The 20,014-nt window shown below is 43.0% G+C and overlaps 1 protein-coding gene across 2 annotated transcripts in view; it reads left to right on the top strand.

Annotated features, from left to right (window-relative positions):
* Positions 1-20,014, top strand: part of Mxd (MAX dimerization protein) — a 206,623-nt gene that overhangs the window by 120,189 nt on the left and 66,420 nt on the right. For both annotated transcript variants that reach the window (XM_076385142.1, XM_076385141.1), the window contains exon 4: positions 6,897-7,011. In XM_076385142.1, the coding sequence (XP_076241257.1) occupies positions 6,897-7,011 (115 nt within the window). The remainder of the gene's footprint in view (positions 1-6,896; positions 7,012-20,014) is intronic.

Here is a 20,014-nt window from a genome sequence, read left to right as displayed (position 1 = left end):
ATTTGAATACTGGAATAAATAAAAATTACAATATTTCAGACTTTCAGTATTTAATATTTAAATAGTATTTAGATAGATACAGTACCGTACATAATATTTGAACACTTTCATACGATTGGAAATCCATGAAATGTCTACACTTTTTTATTTATACTAATATCAACTATTATTCTCATCAGTATTTGTAAACCTTTATATAACCGTCTGTCAAATGAGATTTATAACCAAACCCATGTTATAGGTACAATTTTACTTGGTATATTTTACATATTTCAACATGAAAGTGTCAAAATAAGCTACTTCTACACGGTAGTGTAAGCTACTTGAGAATTTAAATATTGAAGTACTGTAGTAGTTAAAAACAAGAATGTTTAAATAAGTATTAATACCCCACGATTGAAAACTGAAAATTGAAACGCGCTAGCTTACAAATTCATCCCCCAGCAGGAGACAAACACGTACCCTCCTGAAATCAGCGCAAAAAATTCTACCGAGGTTTGAATTTCGCGAAGTCCCGCATTTGCTGTGCTTTGAAGGGACTTCTCCGCGATTCGGACCAGGGTTGGAAACCGTCGACGATCAAACTCGCGTGCAGGGGCAATTAAAAAGCAATTGAGCGCGAGAACGCGGGCGAGTTCTTGGAGCGTGAGCGGCCACGGGACCAAGGGGGAGGATCTGGGTAAAAATAAAATCTGAGAGCGGGAAAAACGGAGCAATCGGGTGCTCGGGGTGAATTCCGGGCAGGCAAAGGGCGCCGGCCCTCCTTTAATAATTCAAACGAACCGATTACACGTCCCCGTGGCAACAACGCGGACCTAGTTAGAAGAGGATTATTGGAGCCTTTAGTTTTCAGGCCGGTCGTGCCTTTAAGCGGCTTACCTTCGGCTCTCGCGCGCATCGGCATCCTCTGCGCGCATCGCCGCGATTTCTCTTCGCGTCTCGCGCACGCTCCATCGGGCTAATTTACGATGCAACCCGCGTCGACGATTTTAATGGTCGCTGGCCGCGTTCACGGAGCGTTTTCTGAACGGGGAAGGCCGAAGTTTGCTGCAAGCAAGTGTTTGTACACTAGGAGATGCTGCTTTCGGTGCAGCCTCTTTTGTTGACTGTTCTGGATCGGGCTGGCGGGGGCTTTCGATTTTAATAAACTTCTCTGATTAATATTCGATTACTCACTGTGTGAGTTTCATCCAAGTACAGGCTGTTGATGAGATAAGTGGATAAACTTCGGTAAGTTGCTTCACTTACGTGGAGAATGAACACACATAAAGTAAGGTAAATGTTCCAGTAGTCGACCATGTCCCGATACTTGAACACTGACGTTAATTTTATTCAATTTTAGGTTTAAAGTCTAATGTATTAGGTATACTTAATTAAAAATAAAAACCTAGTGTTATAAAATAATATTCTCAGTTTCTTGGGTCTCATAATTTAAGTATCGAGATACACAGTTTTAGGTTGTTCACTTACTGGGACAGCTAAATATTCAGGTATTGGGACATTTACCTCACATATTTTTGAGAAATATTATTTTTCAGGTAAATGAAGTATCGATAACGATAAAATAGAGGAACAATACTTATTATTAGAAATAAAAGAAGAATATACACCTACATAAATCGTAAATAATATTGGCTAAAATTGTGAAAATGACAATTATCCTTTAAATAAATTCGTAAACTCCTCGATTCGCCAAGGTTACACAATCAGAAAACAAATTGCACGACATTCTTCCCGGAGATGCTCGAGAGCAATGACGCATCGCTGTCTGTTCGTAAATAATTTGTGTATGGAGGGTCCCTGTCGAAACCAGCCGCCCGTCGAAGTTAGACAGCTATGGTTACTTCAACTCTATCCACGTCATATTTGCGTAACATTTCACGCTTCAGCGACTTTTTGGTCTGACGCGCGGTGGATTCGTGTCACAGGGATGTTCGAACTTTCGGCTGACTTCGAGGCCTCGACGATACGGAATCCCTGGATAATCGACCGTGCCACGTTACACTGTGTTTCTAGGTACACGCGTGTTACGCGCCAAGGTTGTAATTAATTTCGGTTGTTAGAAGGGTGATTTAGTGGCTGGCCAACGCGTTGTTGCGCCCCGGCTGAACGATAAAATTAATTGCAATTACTGTAATTACGGTCCCAGTCGGCGTGTAAGTCTTTGATGGGCTGCCTGTCTAGCGTCTGTCGCGGCGACGCTATTAACGGAGGAAAGAATTGCTTTGTATTTGAAAATCAGAGGGGGACAGTGGAGGCAAGGAGCTGCTTTTGTGGAGACGAAGACCCTCGACTTCGTCCTTTGTCGGTTTTTCTGCATGGCGTTGTCGAGGAAATCTGATTTACCTTTGCTGCTGGGTACTGTGCATATTAACATTGATTCTGGATTAATATTACAGCATGGAGTTTCAAATTCTGCGAGGATTTCTGTTAAGTGTAATTATTTGTTTAACAGGATTGAAAGCGAACAGTGCGTATAATTTAAAAATCGTTTCTTCGTCGGAGTTTGAGTTGAACGGGGTGAAACTATTTTTTGTATTATGTGTTCGTTTATAATAAGAAGATCGAAAAGGGTGATGGATTCAGGTCTTTATTTCGAGAGAACATTGTTTGCAGAGATATTGCAAATTTCGAACACGTCAGTCGGTTATTGATCCAGGCATAAAATATTCAATTTTCGAACCAGCGAGGTGGGGATCCAATTTTCAGAGATGAACGTTGATCAAAACTTCGTCCGAACCTTTTTCCCTTGGATCAATAACTCGGTGATGCAGTTCCTGATACCCGACACTTCTCGTGAACAATTTTTTCTCATTAATTACATATTTCTACCGCAAGATTTTTTACGTGACTCTAACTACATTAAAAATAGAACATTTAAAAATTCTAAGTAAAGCTGGTGAGGAAATAGTCTTCAATTTCTAAAATGTGAGACAGTGCAGCAATACGTTTCCATTCATGGTCCCAGCTGCTTCTTAATTTGTTTGAAGAATATTCCATCGTATCATTTACTGAAATAGATAAGAATTCTTAAAACCTACTGCAGTAAATCAACTCTGTAATTTAAAAAGAAATTTCGGTTAAAAAATAGACGAATACATCTGAGAAAGTAATATTAAAAATTCCTATTCTATTTTTTGATCTCCCCTGTTTAAACTTCCCAGCGACGCTATAAACAGATCTATTCTTCGCGTCGAATAATCTGATCCCGATAGTGGCCGTGCTTGGTCCAACGTGTCCAGGGAAATGGGCTTTTTTAACTCGTCCTCGAGGCCCGTTAAACGCAGCCTCGTATCCCTAAATGCTGGTGCATAACGTCCACTCCCCACAGCCCCGGAATGCATCCATCCGCGGCCTGAAATCGTCCACTCTGCGGCCCGCGGGACATAATACTGTTTGATGACGTCATTAAGCCAGAGCCGGCTTATTGTTTCTCGTAAAAGGTACGTGCAAACGCGCGGCTGTGTGCGTCTCCCATGGACGTCGACGTCTCTTGGTGGGCTCTTTCGACATAACCCGACACCCCCGTCTCGCGGTCGCCTCTTATACCCTTCCAAACCCCTTCCCAGCTACGCCCCACCACGGAACCCCTTTCATCTCTCCCTTGGCCGTCCTCGTCATCGGCGTCGACGACGACGTCGTTGTCCGCGGCAAACTCACCACCGTCTTCTCCATTTTCCACGACGGAACAATAAACCGAGCATAAACTTATAATTAAATGCCTGTAATGGCGCGTGTTTGGCACACGTGACGCACGTCCAACGCCGCAGGAACTTATTTACCGCGCACGTTGAAGTAAACTCTGTCGTCCCGACGTGTATCAGCCGACTGGCTTTCCTTTCGTGACGAAAGGGAATTCGGTTGATCGTTTCTCGGTTTTTTTTTGTTTCTTTTTTGGTCTAGTGGGAAGGCGTGCTGTTTTTGATAGGCTTGCTTTTTTGGTTTCTGAGGAAGAGGAAGTGTTCATAGGGGTGGGTAGTTGATCAGTTTTTGGCTTGCGTGCTGTTGGCGGTGGTTGAAATTGAAGATAATTGGTTTTGTGGTTGACAGAATTGTGGGGGAAGAGTAGTAGGACTGTGGTATATTAGTGTAGATTGTAGAGTTTAGAGCAGGGGTTGTCAATGGGGGCATTATGGTTTTCTGGGGGTTTTAATTCTGAATTTTTGAGGCTACTTGAAGAACAGATAGATGGGAATAGAAGATAAATGGGGGAACCAAAAAATTGGTTTCGTGAATTTTAAGAAGCCTGACTTACTTAGAAGCCAGAAATGTGTTGATCAACCTTCATATGTTTTCCACCTCCACTTATGCTTCGTTAAATTATGTTATCACAAGAGCTTCTATCTCCAATACTCTATATTAATTGGGTTAAGCTTCAACGTTTCGCGATCTGAAAATAAAATCTAAAATATTTTTTTTTTCCCTTTATTACCGCGCAACGACCGGTCACGAAGGTGTTAATTATTACCTCCGTTTATCGTCGACATAAAAGCATTGCGTTTCTGATGCTCGCTTTGATTACTTAACACGTTCGTTCGCGCAATATGCGGTAACGGGAATCTGAATGGCGAACGTATAAAAAGAGCTAACTTATTTCTGGTCGTCACGCAGCTTCGATAACGATATACTTGCAGAAGTATTTTTACACGCTATAAATGCGGCATATTTATGTCTTGTTTTCGACGATACTTACAGAAATAAGAAAGGAATAACCTTCTCGTTTGTTTCATCTCTGCAGAATCGTGTGCATAGATCTGACGATAAAAATCTACCGAAAACATAAAAGTCAAATCTAAAAGCCAAATATTTAACTCTGAAATTTATAACAATGAATCACACTCCCAAGATAAATGCTTCCACGCTATTAAAAATACCGAAGAAAATGCCACGAGTTGGTAATTCACTAAGCCTCAAAATGCATAAATGTATTACAGCAAATTTGATTCATAATAGATTTAAAACGTGGAAAAAATGTCGGCTTATAGTATGAATGTCACGTAAAAAATCACATAAAATTATTCTACTATTCAGAGCCCTAAAGAAATCACACAGCGAGACGAGGGACCCTTGGAATATTGACAGTGAGTCTCTTTAGTCCTCACACAGAAGCCTAGAAGGAGATTCTTCAAACCCACACTTTCTACACATTAATCTTAAAAAGACTGAGAAAAATAGTTCTTTTTTAAGAATTCTGTATAGACATATAGGAAATATCTGAAAATTAATACTTTTCTAGATGTGGATTTGAGAAACTTTCATAGGATCCTTATGTTTAATAAATAACTATAATCCATCCTCACTCTTCAAAAATCCATCACCATCTATAATTGATGTCTAAGTTACAATCATCTTTAAGTTTCAAGAATTCCAGGACGATGCAGTTAAAAAAAAAGAGGACAATTTCTCCCTCAAACGACGTCTAGGTTTCCCATTTCTGTGGTCGCCGCAGGAAAGCACGACCTCTCCTCCGTGGTAAATAATTCGGTTCCTCGTCTCTTGCTTCCGTATTCCAGTGAGCGTATGTTTATCGCGCGATTCGCTCGGCTAATGGCCCGTGATCGCCGCGATAATCGAGATCTTATCGGTTTTTCCGGGCCTCTCTCGCGATGACCTTCGGCCTGAAGCGTGCGGGGGCGATCGTCGAATTCTTACCATTGCAGGGGCTTGCGCCACACGAGGAGGATTCCCGCCCCAAACCCTTTCCATTTCTTCCGCTCTCGGCCCTCAATTTTGTCCTCCGTTTACGGGCTCCCAGCGGAAGCTTACTGGGCGAGATTCCTCTCCATTCATCGTGCGGTCTACGTGACGCGAAAAACGGATGCCAGGAAGGCTTTCGGGGTAATTCGAAAACCTACACCCCCTGACCCACGCGCGACGACGAATTACGAGCGCGTTAAAGTATCGCGTCGCGGTCGCCCCGCGCGTGCACTGCCACCCCCGCGCGATTCTATCGCTGGGAATTTCAGCCTGGGTTAGTGGCTTCAACGCTCGAGCGGTTCTGCGTTTCTCCTTTTAATTAATCCCTTAACCCTCATACGGCGAAGGGTGCGTGATAGAGGCTTATGCCTTTTAATTAAATGATCAGTGACTTGCGAAACACGCACATTAGAAGGCATGAAAAATTGGTACCTATGTTTGCAAATGTTATGAGGTTGTAGTCGTGGATTTCTGGTTTCGTGTGGGTTCATGATTTGACTATTTTTATTGCTGGAGCTGAGATAACAGTGTGAGGAAGTACGTAGGTAAAGTTTTTGTACCAAACATTTTGTAGAGAGAAGGATTATGCTTGAAGATCGGTTGATCAATATCCGTCTGTTGGTCGCTGTTCAATATCCTGTGAAATTGAAATCACTTTTGCGCTCATTGAATAATGTTCATGAAAATATAGATGTGTAGCTGGGAAAAAACGTAGACAGAGTTTTATAGGTATTGTGTGAGGATGATGATTTTATAAAGTTGTTTTCGTATCGTGGATATAATTCTAGCAAATGTGTTATCAGAGTTGCTATATTAATTAAGTTTATTTGGTTATTAAAACTGTGACAATTCTTTACAGCATTGTGTGTGATGGGAAATTGTGTTAGAAATGATACTTTTAAATTAGTATCGATTAGTAATAATAATGTATCCGTGAATATTGATAGAATGATTCCCTAACAGAAATTTACATGTGAATATTAACACGAATCCTATCAGTAAGGTGGACGTGAATATTAATGGAATGATTCTGTGACAATAAAGTATACGCAAATATTGATATGACGATTGCCTAATAATAAATTACATGTGGAAAACAGATATGAATATTGATACGATGATTCACTAAAGTATGAATAATTATTTATGAAGATTCCTACTACAAAGTGACTAATATTTCTATATTTCGTCTGTTGCAGGAGAGCTCACCTCAGAAATTGCCTCGAAAAGCTGAAGGTACTGGTGCCATTGGGTCCAGAAACCTCGAGACACACCACGTTGGGCCTCTTGACCAAGGCCAAGCGTTTTATCAAGGTAAGTTTATCAAGGTAGACACATATCATATCAATACAAGATCCTATTAATCAAGATTCTACTGTGTGCCCTCACAAATGATTTTTTCAAAAGCTCAAAAAGCCAACAAACATGTCCACTTAAATTCAAGCTCACCCCCTCCCAAAAAACAAGAATCCAGTATCATTTCCCAGCAACCCAAAAAAGAGAGTCCATCCAAGAAGTCAACCATTCCACTTCATCCCCCCACAATTCCCTCGAAACCCACGAAGGGTCAGTGGCTCTCAAAAGACAGCCGCGGGTAGACCGCGTCCTCAGAATTAAACGCGCGCTTTCATCCCCGCCCTTCGTTTTTCCGCCACTCGTCCCCGCGATTCACTTATACCCTCCGCCGTCTTTTCACGTTTCGAGCCACCGTTTCCCCTTTCACCCCGTCGAACTACATCAGCGGGCGTGGGGTCGGTTAAGTAACTTTCCTCCTTTTTTCCGCGGTTATGCGCGCGGAAGTCCCCTTGGTCTGCCCATGGAGCGACTTGCACAGGACCGAAGTCGGATCGGAGACACACCGAGGGAAGCTGTCCGTAAAAGTCCGCGACGATGGTCGAGAGGGGTTGTGCTGACGGAGCAGTGAAGGGAGGGGGAGGAGAACGTTTGAATATTTCATGGGTTTCCCGTGAAGTCGTGGTTCGCGGGAAAGGGCGAGCAAGAAGGGGCGAGCGACGCGCGCGCGTGTACACCTTCGCGTGTAAGGGTGGCAAGGGTGGTTGGCGAGCTGGGCGGAGAGGGAAGGAAGGAGGGAGGGAAGATTTCTAGCCGGAAAACGGGTCGGGTAATTAGCAAGAAAGATGGCGGAAAAGATGGCCGAGTGTGAAAAGGATCGCGGTCGAGCACAGCCGGTGGAAACATCGCCGCAGAGGGAAGGAAGCGGCGGCTGGGAAGACAGAAAGAAAGTCCAGGGGCGGACAAATAAAGTATTACCCGGCACGACCGCCTGCTACACGCTGCCGTCTTCTCCTTCAGCGCGAAATACGAATGAGCTCCTCGTCCTTCCTTTTTTCGCCCTCGCCCGCCTTCCTCTCGACCCTTCTTGCGCGCCCACCCTTCCACTACTGAACACGGAAGCTGCTGATTTCTCGCCGCTCCCGCGTCGGAGGTCATGACTTCCAGCGGCCTCCTGGCGCACGGAGAATTGATACGCAGGAGGGTCGAGAATTTTCTTGAATATTCTTCTGGATGACTTTTAACAGTTTTTAAAGCGGGGTGGTATTTGAAGAGATAGAGGCGATGAAATCTTGAAGGGGTAGATGTCTAAGTACTGACTTTTTAGGGAATTTTTTGTATTCAGTTGTTATGTCTGTTACGCACCTGAAATTACAGAATAGAACTGCTTTTACAGAGTATGGTCTGATCTATATTTTGTTTATTATAGTCTAGTTTAGTTTATGAGGGAATTTGGGTAACCTAGAATTTTAATTTTTCTCAAACTTTGTGGGTTTATAAGAGATCTAAAGAGTTTTTGTTACTTTATAGAGCGCAGAAAGTCGTAATAATACTCTGAGAAAGCAGCGCTGTGTATATCTAAAGATCGTTGTTGGTCTGACAATGCTTAAGACTCTCCAAGACCTTATGCAGAGAGAAAGCGCTCAGGAGTTTCCATAGTCGTAAATCGTTAATTAGTCAGACCTTTCTATTTCCACTGAATGAAGTCGTCCATCAGAAAACGCGATCAACGCGGCTAGGAAATGCTCCAACCTCTGCCCTTGGGAAAGGTGGGCGAACCACCAGCTAATATTCCAAGAGCCATCGATACTTATCGTCTCCAACGTTTCAAGACCTGTTCTGCGTCGAAAGAAATGCTCGTCCAGCTCGTGACCCCTTGTCAGTCGCGTCCCTCGTCCCAGACATATTCCCTTCGATCCCCCGCCTTTAATTTTTCCTCCGCTCGGCTTCTTTCCACCGTCGACACGCTTCATTTCCTCCTCCACTTTTCTCTCGACACCGCCACGCCGCCGCGTCTTTCCTTTCTTCTCCTGCCGAGTGCCCCGTCCTTTGTCCCTCGGCCGACGAATTCTTCCTCGCTTCCTTTCGCCCGCCATTTCTTCCCCTTCGTCCACTTTTTTTCCCTCTCCCCCCCAGTTGACCAGCGGCTGGCTGACGATAAATCGCCGTGTCTCCCACCCCCGTTAATGAGCGGACCGCTTTTAGACGATTCTAATTAGTCGAACTCGTCGTCGTCAGGCATTAGAGACCAGACCGCTTGCGGCTCGAACTTTCCGCCAGTTCTCGATGGAGGACAGATTTTAATGTTAGGTTGGTTCGTGATATGTCAAGCTCGATTATGTAGTCTGCGACAGACGGTGATTGCTGCATGCTGATCGAAGTGGAAATAAAGTGCGTTCGCGTGTGCGCCGTCTTCATCTCAATAAATCTCCCGCGCGCAAGAAATTCATCATGTTTCCTGATATAACTCGCCGCTTCAACGCGGCTCTGTTGAGGTAATAGATGTTAGACTTGGCGTAGTGGTAATAGACTGGTAGGGTGTGATATAACATCGTGAGTGTTGGAACGCTGCTTTATGGTTTAATATATTCATTCTGGAGATAAAAAGTTGCAATTTTTTTGTTCACTCGGAGCAAAAGGTTTCAGATTTTAAATGTAATACTAAATAAAATGAGAATGCATGGAATATAGTATCTATCATCCTGGCAGCCTTGATGACGGTGCACGACGACCATTTTCCGAGTCCGTATTAATCAGTACAAACGCATGCGTGGTCATCCACTCAAACCTGCTCCCAAGTCAGTCACATTACCTCGCTACAGGAAAATTCGCATGCCACGTAATTGTCAGAGTTACCCTTAACCCAGTGAAACTAGAGTACATTAGGAAAACTCTTTGCACGGCACACCAGCGTATTCATGAATTATGGATAACTAATACAGCTCTTCGAAGCGTTGTTAAACATCAGCCGACATCGTGAATATTATATATTCACGCTGTTAAACTCCTTCAAAACGGAAAATTATTTGAATCCAATGAATGGAAAAGGAAGTAACGTTAAAAGACTAATTAATTCTTCGAATAGTGCAATTTGGAAAGTGGTTTCGAGAATCCCAAGCAATTTGCATCGAGAATAGTCCACTATCAATTCACGAACCCAGTTCGAACAAGACCAAACTCGGCTAATCCAATAGAGAAACTGTACAACCTGTCCTCCGGAGATTCTGTCGAAATTTAGAATACTCAGAGGTCGTGTTGCGCTCTGCACGGTGTTCCATACGAAGTCAGCCGAGCAGACGAAACCTCCACCACAATTCTGGGGCAACATCTATCCCCATGAATTCACAAGATCTCCAAATATCCGTCAGGTTACCTGCCTTTGAGAGCTCGTGCTACCACAAACACCAGGGTTGCTGCATGAATTTCCTCCTTAAGTACAATGGCAGAAGAAATAACAAGTGTCCTATTGGTACAGATACAGAGCTGTCCAACATAGGAACTCCTTACACGCTAGCTTCCCCTTCTGAAGACTGCTGCTCCTACACTGGACCTGTGCTGTCTTGAGGATGCACGACGCTAAAGAGGCGACCATGACAGATCATGTCTTCATCATATATGTATAAGACTATATGGGGTGTTAGGTACACTCCTAATGAGAGACCCATGAATCCAGGAAACATAAAAGAGATAGAGCTAATGCTTCCCATATATCCCCATCCTTCCATCTTGGTTTCAGCACGCAGTTCCGATACCCCATATAGTCTTACACATACATGGTCTATTGTTCTCCATGGCGATGTGGACGAGAGTGGGGAAACCACCGAGGACACGCATGCTCTGTCTCGGACAGCTCTGGTTTATAAGTTGCACGGAACTAGTGAAAGAGGAAGTCTACAGTGAAGGGTAGGTTACCCCATTCCTAAAGTTCCCTCTCCACTCTAGATTTCCCTCTCCACCACTTCTGTGCAACACCTAGTCCATCACTGCAGACTTCAGGAAGACTTTAAAAACACAATGCAATGGGTCATCCGTTACATCTTCCCCCTCTATACCCAAACAGGGAATTCGTGCAGCAAACCTGACAAACACAGCCTCGGACCAGCGTTCCTCGCAATGGGAATGGAGGGCACAGGCACAGAGGCGCGTACACACGGGAAATCTTGGCGCAGGTATCTAACGCAGGCACACGTACAGGTACCTGCAGATAAGATTGATGTGTACCGAGAATCTCTCACGCGGGCCCTGCATGCATGGACGAACGGTGGATACGCGCTGCTGCACGCCCGCTCTGCAAACCACTGTGCAGCACACACACGCAGGAGAAGCGGAGGATGATGCAGAGGGACAAACGCGCGTGCATAGTCACAGTCGTACGCTCGCGCACGCATGCACAGCCTGCTGCACGCTATTGTACTGACCAGCCTGTAATTTACTAACTACGCATCCATTGTTCGTCGTCACTCTCTGTTTGCTGCGACGCCTTAGCCCTGCGCTGTCCAAGCTTGGACTCGCGGGCCCATCGTGCTCCCGTGATCCCCTTCGCGTTGTTGGGGAAGCTCTGTGAGTTTGGGTAGCTGAGACGAAAGGTGAGATTGAGCGTGGTGGTGCGTTTAAATCAAGCGAGTGAATGTTCATTCTTCCCCAATTTCGACAAAATTCAAGTGACGAGAACATTTTTGCATTTATTTGTCGGTTTTTATTCGTTCATAAGGCTGCGGTTATAGTGGGTGCGTTTTTTGACGAATATGTCTGAACTTGAAATAAAGTGTTCAGAATATGTCTAAACTTGAGATAATGAGTTCAGACATATTCGTCAGAACGTCAGTTAGCCAAAAAATGTATCCATTGTAACCACAGCCTAATATCTTGAATTTTGCTGAAGTGGGAGAGGAACGAGCACTCGCTCGCTTGGTCTGAACGCACCATGGGAGAAAACAGAGGTGTGAGTTGAGTTGGCTGTTGGATAATATTTAGAGTGCTACCTTGATGTGGACTCGGGAATTGCTGAGGAATTATTGAAATTGCGAGGCACGTGTTTCTGAGGACGACTTGGGCTCGATGGTTCACTTTGGTGGTAACAAAGATGCGAGTGTGCGCTTGAGGGACTTTTTCGCTCTAAATAATTTGAAGGTTTAGCGAGCTTATGTGGAGAGGATATTTTGTACTGTTTGTATTTTTTGACGTTGTAAGGCTGTACTGATGTTGAGTGATTAATTATTTCTGATACATTTTATATGTAATAGATCATAAATCCTTGGAAGTACCTATTGTTGTACTTTACTATTCAGTATTAGTGTTACAACATGTTATATACTTCAATTTTGTAATTAGAAATTATTTATACTCGTATACTGAATATTCACAATTTTTCAGTTCATTAATTTCTGCAAGTTTATCCGTGGGTTTATTTTGCAGTAAACTTACATTAAAATTAAGTTGATTTCAGAATACCAGTTAAGGGTTGATGTATATAATGCATTTATATATTTTCATGCTATAACGCCTTGCAAACGATAACCACAAATATTAACGAACATTGCTAATGCCTACGAGAAAGCATTTACTCATTATACAATGAATAATTAACAATTAAAATTAGTTCCACGTGAAACGAGAATTACCAAGCGTACCCTGAACAATTTGAAAAAAAATACAACGAGACAGTCAAAATATTAGCTATTTCTTCTTTTATTCCACCGTACATGTTACAATACAGCCCCTATTCTATTATAATACTTTTCCATTTTATTCTGTATGCGTCTCTTTTTCACCCAAGTAGTTCCCCACCTTTCAGACTTCTATTCCTTCTTATTACTTTCCTCGCGGGAAAAACCTCCCCATTACCACCGTATCTTCACCCTTCGCCCACAACCCTCTTTCATCTTCCACTATTTATCTTTCCGCGATTCTTTTCCCCTTATCTTTCTTCCCGTATGACTTCCGTTCTTTTATTTAGCGCAATATTCCTTTCGCGGAATGGGATTCTCCTTTTCCCGGCCTCCTTTCACCCTGTAACTACCCTCTGTTTTCATCCGTCCAGACTTTATTCCCATCCACCGAGCTCCAGCCCACCGATATTCGAATGTAACGCTTCTCTCACGCGCGGCGGGAGTTCGCGTTAACGCATCGACGCGTCATAGTTGCATCGGGCGTAGTGCATCGGTGCAATGCACTGCGGCTCTCGCGGCAGCAGGAGAACGAGATTGTGATTGCGTTAAGGAACACGACAATAGCCAGGGTTTCCGCTTTAGAATGTCTCTCTCCGCGCCTCGAGGCGTTGGTATTCACCGTATTTCGAGAATGCTGTCACGGTTTTCGAAGACGACAATAAGGTCTGAAATGATCGAGAGGTTGAATGGGAAAATTACTGTGACTCTAAAATCTCTGTCCTAACGAATTTAAGATAAACAAATTTATACACTATATTAACCATACTACTTACTAATATGTGTCAATAATTATTCTGAAAGTGATCTAAGTAAAAAATACAAAAAGACTTGAATTTATCTCTTAATTAGTATTCTATCAATTTACATCACAAAATAATACGATAAAATGAAGTTTTCAAAATGTTTCACTCGAACCACTTTCATAATTACCGCCACATGTGTAACCACATGTAATTAAAACTGCATTCAGCGAAGACGATTCACTCTACCAAAGACGCGAGCGTAGAAAGTCGCGAAAAGTGGTCGTCAACTGGCCGATGACTTTGGTGGAAGCGGGAATGATAATGCGTACGGGGCGAGAGTGCTTCCTGCAATTATATTGCTCGCGTATACGGCGGAGCGCGTAGCCAGGACGGCTGAATAATGTAAATAAAATGCGAACAGTGTACACGTTACAGCGAATTATACGATCCCAGCGTTGGCTGTGCGCGTATTCCCCGATCGATTAATGCGAGTTTATATTCCACGTAGTGTCGCATCCTGCTCGACGCAAGGTGGAACGTACGTATATGTCCCACTGGCCAATAAAGCCTGATACGACGTGCAGGCCGCGGCGGCATGGCTCGCGGAATACGAATCGGTCGTGCAGCTGCGACATTAAATTTCAGTGTTTATTATGTCACCGTGCTACGGAATACGGGATACAAGCGTGCAGAAACGTGTCCGCTTTGTCACGATCGTCGGTACCAGCGATGCTGACCGACCCATGCTCAGAGGATAGAGCGTATCGCGGTCTGATAATGCTGGTTAACCAGTTTTTGGTGGACCTAAATCAGTGGAACATCTGACTGGTACTATATGGTAGCTACCTTCGAAATATGCTGTTTATCACCGTGGCTAATTTCCACTGATGCAGAAGAATTAGCATGAGACATCGTGAGGTCATCTAGGTTACCTAGGCGAGGTGGTTTACGTAGATCTGAGCTACCTTTGCTAACTACCACCTCGGCTACTTGGGATACCAAGGCTAACTGGAGTAAATAGATAAAAGAGATAGGACCAGACACACTCGAGCGATGTGGTAAATGTGGCGCTCTAAAGTTCAGTGCATCTACACTGGAGTTCGGGAACTGTTCGCGGACTGTGGACATTAACATTTAGGTAGTATTGTCGATCTGTGAGGCAGCTACTGATTACTTATTTATATCTGTTTCCCTTTCTGCATGATTTAGGAGCCTGTCAAAAATTAATTTTGATTTTTCATTTTCCTTTTTCTTTTATTTGGATTTTTTATTGTGAAACCAGTAATAGTGGTTATATCAATTTTAATAGACGTAGTAGTTAAAGGTTAAATTTCCTAGAAATGGTCTGTTTGTGTATTTGCTCGCATACTGTTCTTGGTGCTTGCGAAAAGATCGAGTAAGAGTGATAAAAAGTTTGCAAACAGTGTTCGCTAATGTAGACCCAGCTTAAGGTATGATCTTGAGATATGTTTCTCAGTGTTACAGGACCTCGTAGTTGCTTACATCAGGGTACTGATACTCGAGCAGTATGCTGCACGCATCCTCAGGCTCTTCTTTCGTCAGTAAAACATTCAAAGGCGATGGAACCTTTGCCACCTGCTGCTTTTACCGCGTTCCTCTACCTCTTCAGGGCAGTGATCGAAGAACAGTGTTAACTCTGCGGAACAAGCGACCAAAGAGAACACTGCAATTGCTCTTGTAAAGAGAAATAATTGCATAGTGTTCCCTCATTATAGGTTAAGGATTCGCTGACAAATTTATAACAAAGAACGGTTTCTGAGAAGCAGTCAATGAATAAAGCAAGGACTTTATAACGAGACAATACTGTATTTCATTTCGAGAAAGAGTCACGAACACCGAACGAAAAACAGATTCGAAGCTCGTAAGCTCGTGCTCATCGACAGAAGAAGCGGGCAGCAAGTCATCTTATCTCATCGTTCGAATGGCAAACCACCGAGCATGCTCTTCGCTCCTTATTACCGAAACAGGATGGTTACAGCCACCGCAAGTGGTACAGCTCTCTGCTCGGGGATCGTTTTATGGCTGGGATTACTAAAAATACGTTCCACGGCGCATTCATTAAATCACGCAGCAAGCGAAGATTCTTCGGGTATAAATGGACTGCGGATAAACGGTGTTCTGCCATACGTCGGACGTAACCCTACGCAGAAACGGAATATTCATTACCCGATGTATCGCCCGCGGCCAGTCGCGAGTGCACACGAACCCGCCGCTTTCGTGGGCGTTCGTTTCTGGGTTATGCAGCCTGGTGCAATATGCATGTGCGTGTCCCCGTCGGCCGCGATGCAGCCGCGAGCGAGGGGGTGAGGGATGCACATGACGCACACGTGTGGCAGGACGCATTCGAAGCCCCTTTCAACAACTCCCTGCCTGCTCGAAGGTGGTTAATACGAGGAAATTTCTGACTTATCTTACGTGACAGTGGTTCGTTATTAGTGACATGTGTACTCAATTCGCAGAGAGGCGGTTCAGATGGAAATAGCTTTTAGAAACCAACGTAATAAGAATATCATAGAGGGAGCAGCAGAGAATGGTACTTGAAAACAAAATTCTCAAGTCGTGAAAATTGAGCGTAATCTTCTTTCCGAGGAGGACGAAAAAATATTCTCAAAATAATCCTCTTATTACCGACTTGAAGCATTTAAAACAATCTAATTGCATGAAAACAGAAAATAAAATAATCTACTTATTACTGACTGGAATTATTTAAAACAGTCTAGCAACTGCATAAGAACAAAAAAGTAATATAATCTACCTACTACAGATTTGAATTATTTAAGAGTCTGCACACTCTAGAAATACACTAACAGAATACTCTACCTCTAATATAATCCCCCCAAGAGTAAGAATGAAGATAAAAAAAGAATCCCACATTTCTCATCGACAATCAACCAGTGTCACATCTAAAACTCGACCGAAATCTTCAGGAAGACTGTCATCGTAAGTGTCGAGCTCGATGAAAATCTGTCGAAACACGAAACGGGAGGGTGGCTCGCCCCATTTGCTCAACCGATTCCATCTCCCAGAGCCGCCAGATCGATCGAAACGGTCGTACCGAGCGGAATTAAATTAACAACATGGACGTCGACTAACAATCCATGAGACGGAGCGCAACCGATGAAGGGGAAGGCCGTCTTCTCCTTCGGGCCGTTTCCGGGGGCGAGGAAAGTGAAATGGATTGGGCGCGGAGAGGGGAGTGCTCGTGCGTCCGCTCGATTTAAAGAAGTAATTTGGTACAGTAAAATCAGGCTGACCGGATCCAGGAGGGGTCGGGGGAGACTTTTTCAACGAGGCCGAGCATACATTTTTCCGGGTCTCTGTATCCAGGAGGATTCGTTCGGTGGCTGCCCTCCAGGGGGATATTTAATGTTCGGGAACGGCCACTGCCGCTTAGCGACAATTGTGTTTAATTGCCGGGAAAATGCAACCCCTCTACCGCCTCTTTTCCTTCTACTTTTCACTACGCGTTTATCGAGGCCGCGTCTGCGTCGACTGTTAGACGTTTCCAGCGGTCGAGGAGATTGTTGGGTCGGTAAAAGCGTCTTTATGTTGGTTAATCCTTGGGTATAGAGCTTGGGAAATATCAAATCGAGTAGGATTCCTTCGCAGTGTTTTAATAGAGACATTCTAGCATTACTGGTGCTTTTATAACTTCCTCATTTATTGTAACTGGGTAGCTGTGTCTCAGTGCTCGAGAGCAAAAGTGAAGTTGTTGAATGTGTCTGGAAATATCGTTCCTTCCTTCAAGAATGTAGGTACTTAAGTACGTACGTATACTTTGAAGGAATTGAAATCGTGGAATCAGTAGAAGATGAATTACTAGTCAGACAGGGAGGCTGTATGAATTGTTAACACTTGAAGTCTGGAATATTAATCCTGATCTTACAGTTTTGTAAGTTTGTAGTTTATAATAAAATAATAAAGTTTTTACTGCTATCTACTTGAAATAAAATTTCTTTACTAGTAAAAAATTCTTGGATATTTTGGTAAAAGGTGCTTCTTATTTAAATTTCGCTATTTTCGTATTACATCCACCGTCCCTTTTTCCTTCTTTTCATTAGCGGTATTTTTCCTGGATGTTCCTTTTGTTTCGCGGTCCCCTTAAATGGCAGACAATTTCGTCCTGCTTTCTAATCGTTTCCCCTATGCCACATTATCCTCCCCCAGTTCCTTTCTGCCCCGCCAATTGCTTATCTTTGCATCTCCCTGTCCTCGCGTCTCACTTTTTATCCGGTCCTCTTATTCCAAGACGTTCTCCTCTTCCGAATAGAAGTGATTACAGGGGACTACTGTGTAGTGTTCTAGAAGGGTGTCATAAATCGCAGACGGCTTTCACCCCTCCTCCTTTTAACAACTTCCCCTATCGTGTCCCTCTTCTCCTTCTTACCGTGCTTATTTACATGCCAGCTTCTTTCGAACCTTTTGTTCCCCTGAATGCGCGTTTTTGTCTAAGAAGAAGCAATTTCTTTTAAAAAGAAAGTAAAAATAGAAAGAAACACGGGGTCTCGTTGAGAATGAAACTTTCAACGTTGATACTTTTTTATTCGTGACCATCAAAATCTTCTGCGGTAGATTATTCACAGTTAGCGATGGTGAAGTCATGAATAATTTGAAGAGTAGAATTTACATGTTTCGTGTTACGCTTCACCCAGTTGATGTAGAATTTATTTATAGCGATTTTCTGCGCTAAATACAGTATTTGTAAATAAAAGATGTAAAGAGAAATGTGATATGAAAAAGAGATAGGAATATCTCTGATCAGATAGGAATATATAAATATTTAATAATATATAAAATGTGACACATATAAAAAAAAGCACAGTAATACTTCAATTTAGTATCCCGTATTATTTTTATATTTGAGTAATTAATCTTTTATTTTCTGACTGACTAGCATATTATTGATGAAGTAGTATATTCTGCTTGACGTCATAATATTTTCTGAACAAAGATTCTGATCTCCGTGTTTACGTATTCTTTGGAGTAAGTTCCCTTCCCGAGCAACTTTTTTCATAAAATTTGTATAACTTTCGTTGGAGAAGCCCGACTCTACAATGAAACTAGTTTACGAGGCGACAGGCGTTGCAGGAATAAACGCAACAAAATAGGATGAAAAATGCATTTCGTAGAGGCACGATGCATCAAAGTGTAATGTAGTCCATACAGAAACTACAAATTCGAATAATAACATGTCACCAAAAATGTAATTTTACTTCGGTCATATAAAGCAAAAAATCTTCCTCTCCTGACTCATACGACACAATTTCAAATAACACATTAACACAAATGTAATATTAAGAAATTCAGGAAAAGGAAAATGAGTTTTGCGCAAAAAGAAGAAATTTCTTTCCAATGAAAAATGATCACGAAATCGAGAATGAAGGAAATGCATACCAGTTTCCAAGGTGCATGTATGTATGTTCACTAGCTTGATGAACTTCACTGTTGCGTCGCAAGAGGATTGAGAAATCTTCTATTCAAACCACGTTGGCTCGTCGATGTAAAGTGTTTCCTCGTTTCGCAATGCAGCGACAACGGTCATCTACAGAGAAGAGGCATCGCCAGTTCCGGTAGAAAAGGCGAAATAACGGGGCATCTCACCAATCATACTGCGATTAGAGGACTTCCTGTTGCGTCACCGACGCGCCAAGAAGTGGAAAACGCTGTTTTTTTTGCGACATAATCGGCATGCGTTTCACTCTGCGACTCGACTTAAATTTACTTTGGACGTAATTAACGAGGGCAATTAGTGGCTGTTTCGTGCTCGGAATGCGTGAATTTGGAACGAGAATCGAATTCAAAGTTTCAAGATAGAATCTTCCTTGTGAGCATCGAATTTTAGAAATCCTTCGTGACTTTAGAATAGATGCAGAAAAATGGACCTATAAATGTATGCAAATATTGAAGCTTATATATAAATATGGAGGTAACCAAGAAGATTTAAAACTCGTATGTGTTTTTCTTTCTACTATTTCTATTAAGTAAACACGCCTATCATACCTCGAGAAAATGCAATTGATGAAGTGCTGAGGCTGCAATTATCAAGGACTTAAATAGATACTATTCAGTCAGTTCTCGCAATAACTGCTCACTAAATCAATCTCCACCCATTGAAATATGGTTTTACGATTCCGTGAGACTGTGATCGATAAAGGCCGAGAAAATCTGAAAGTGAAATGACTAAGAAATGATGTACCGTGTGCAAAGGATGTTCGAGTAAATGGAACAGCCTCCAACGCGATGCATATTCGATTCATCTGGTCACGGACGCAAGAAAAAAGAACGCTCCATCCACGATTGGTACACGAATCAATAACGACGATCGTGATCGGCTCTCTTAATTCCCGATCGCGTGATCCGTCGTTTTAATTACTGCAGAGGCCCTCGATCACTTCGGATGCACGATGCGTCGTGTCTTCTTTAATTGAATCTAGTTGGGACTAGGTCTTCGATAACGCTGGCCACACTTCGGACTAGTTCTCGATGCCAGCGTCGTCACTGGACAATCTTCTGCGTCCCCTCTTACATAATTGCTCTGCCGATATCGATCTACTTGATCGATGGCTTGCAACCCTGTGTCCACCATTACCC

This window comes from Calliopsis andreniformis, chromosome 9 (genome assembly GCF_051401765.1).
Source record: "Calliopsis andreniformis isolate RMS-2024a chromosome 9, iyCalAndr_principal, whole genome shotgun sequence".
Classification (NCBI taxonomy): domain Eukaryota; kingdom Metazoa; phylum Arthropoda; class Insecta; order Hymenoptera; family Andrenidae; genus Calliopsis; species Calliopsis andreniformis.
Note: the sequence above shows the minus strand (reverse complement) of the source record. Positions and strands in the feature narration are given on the sequence as shown.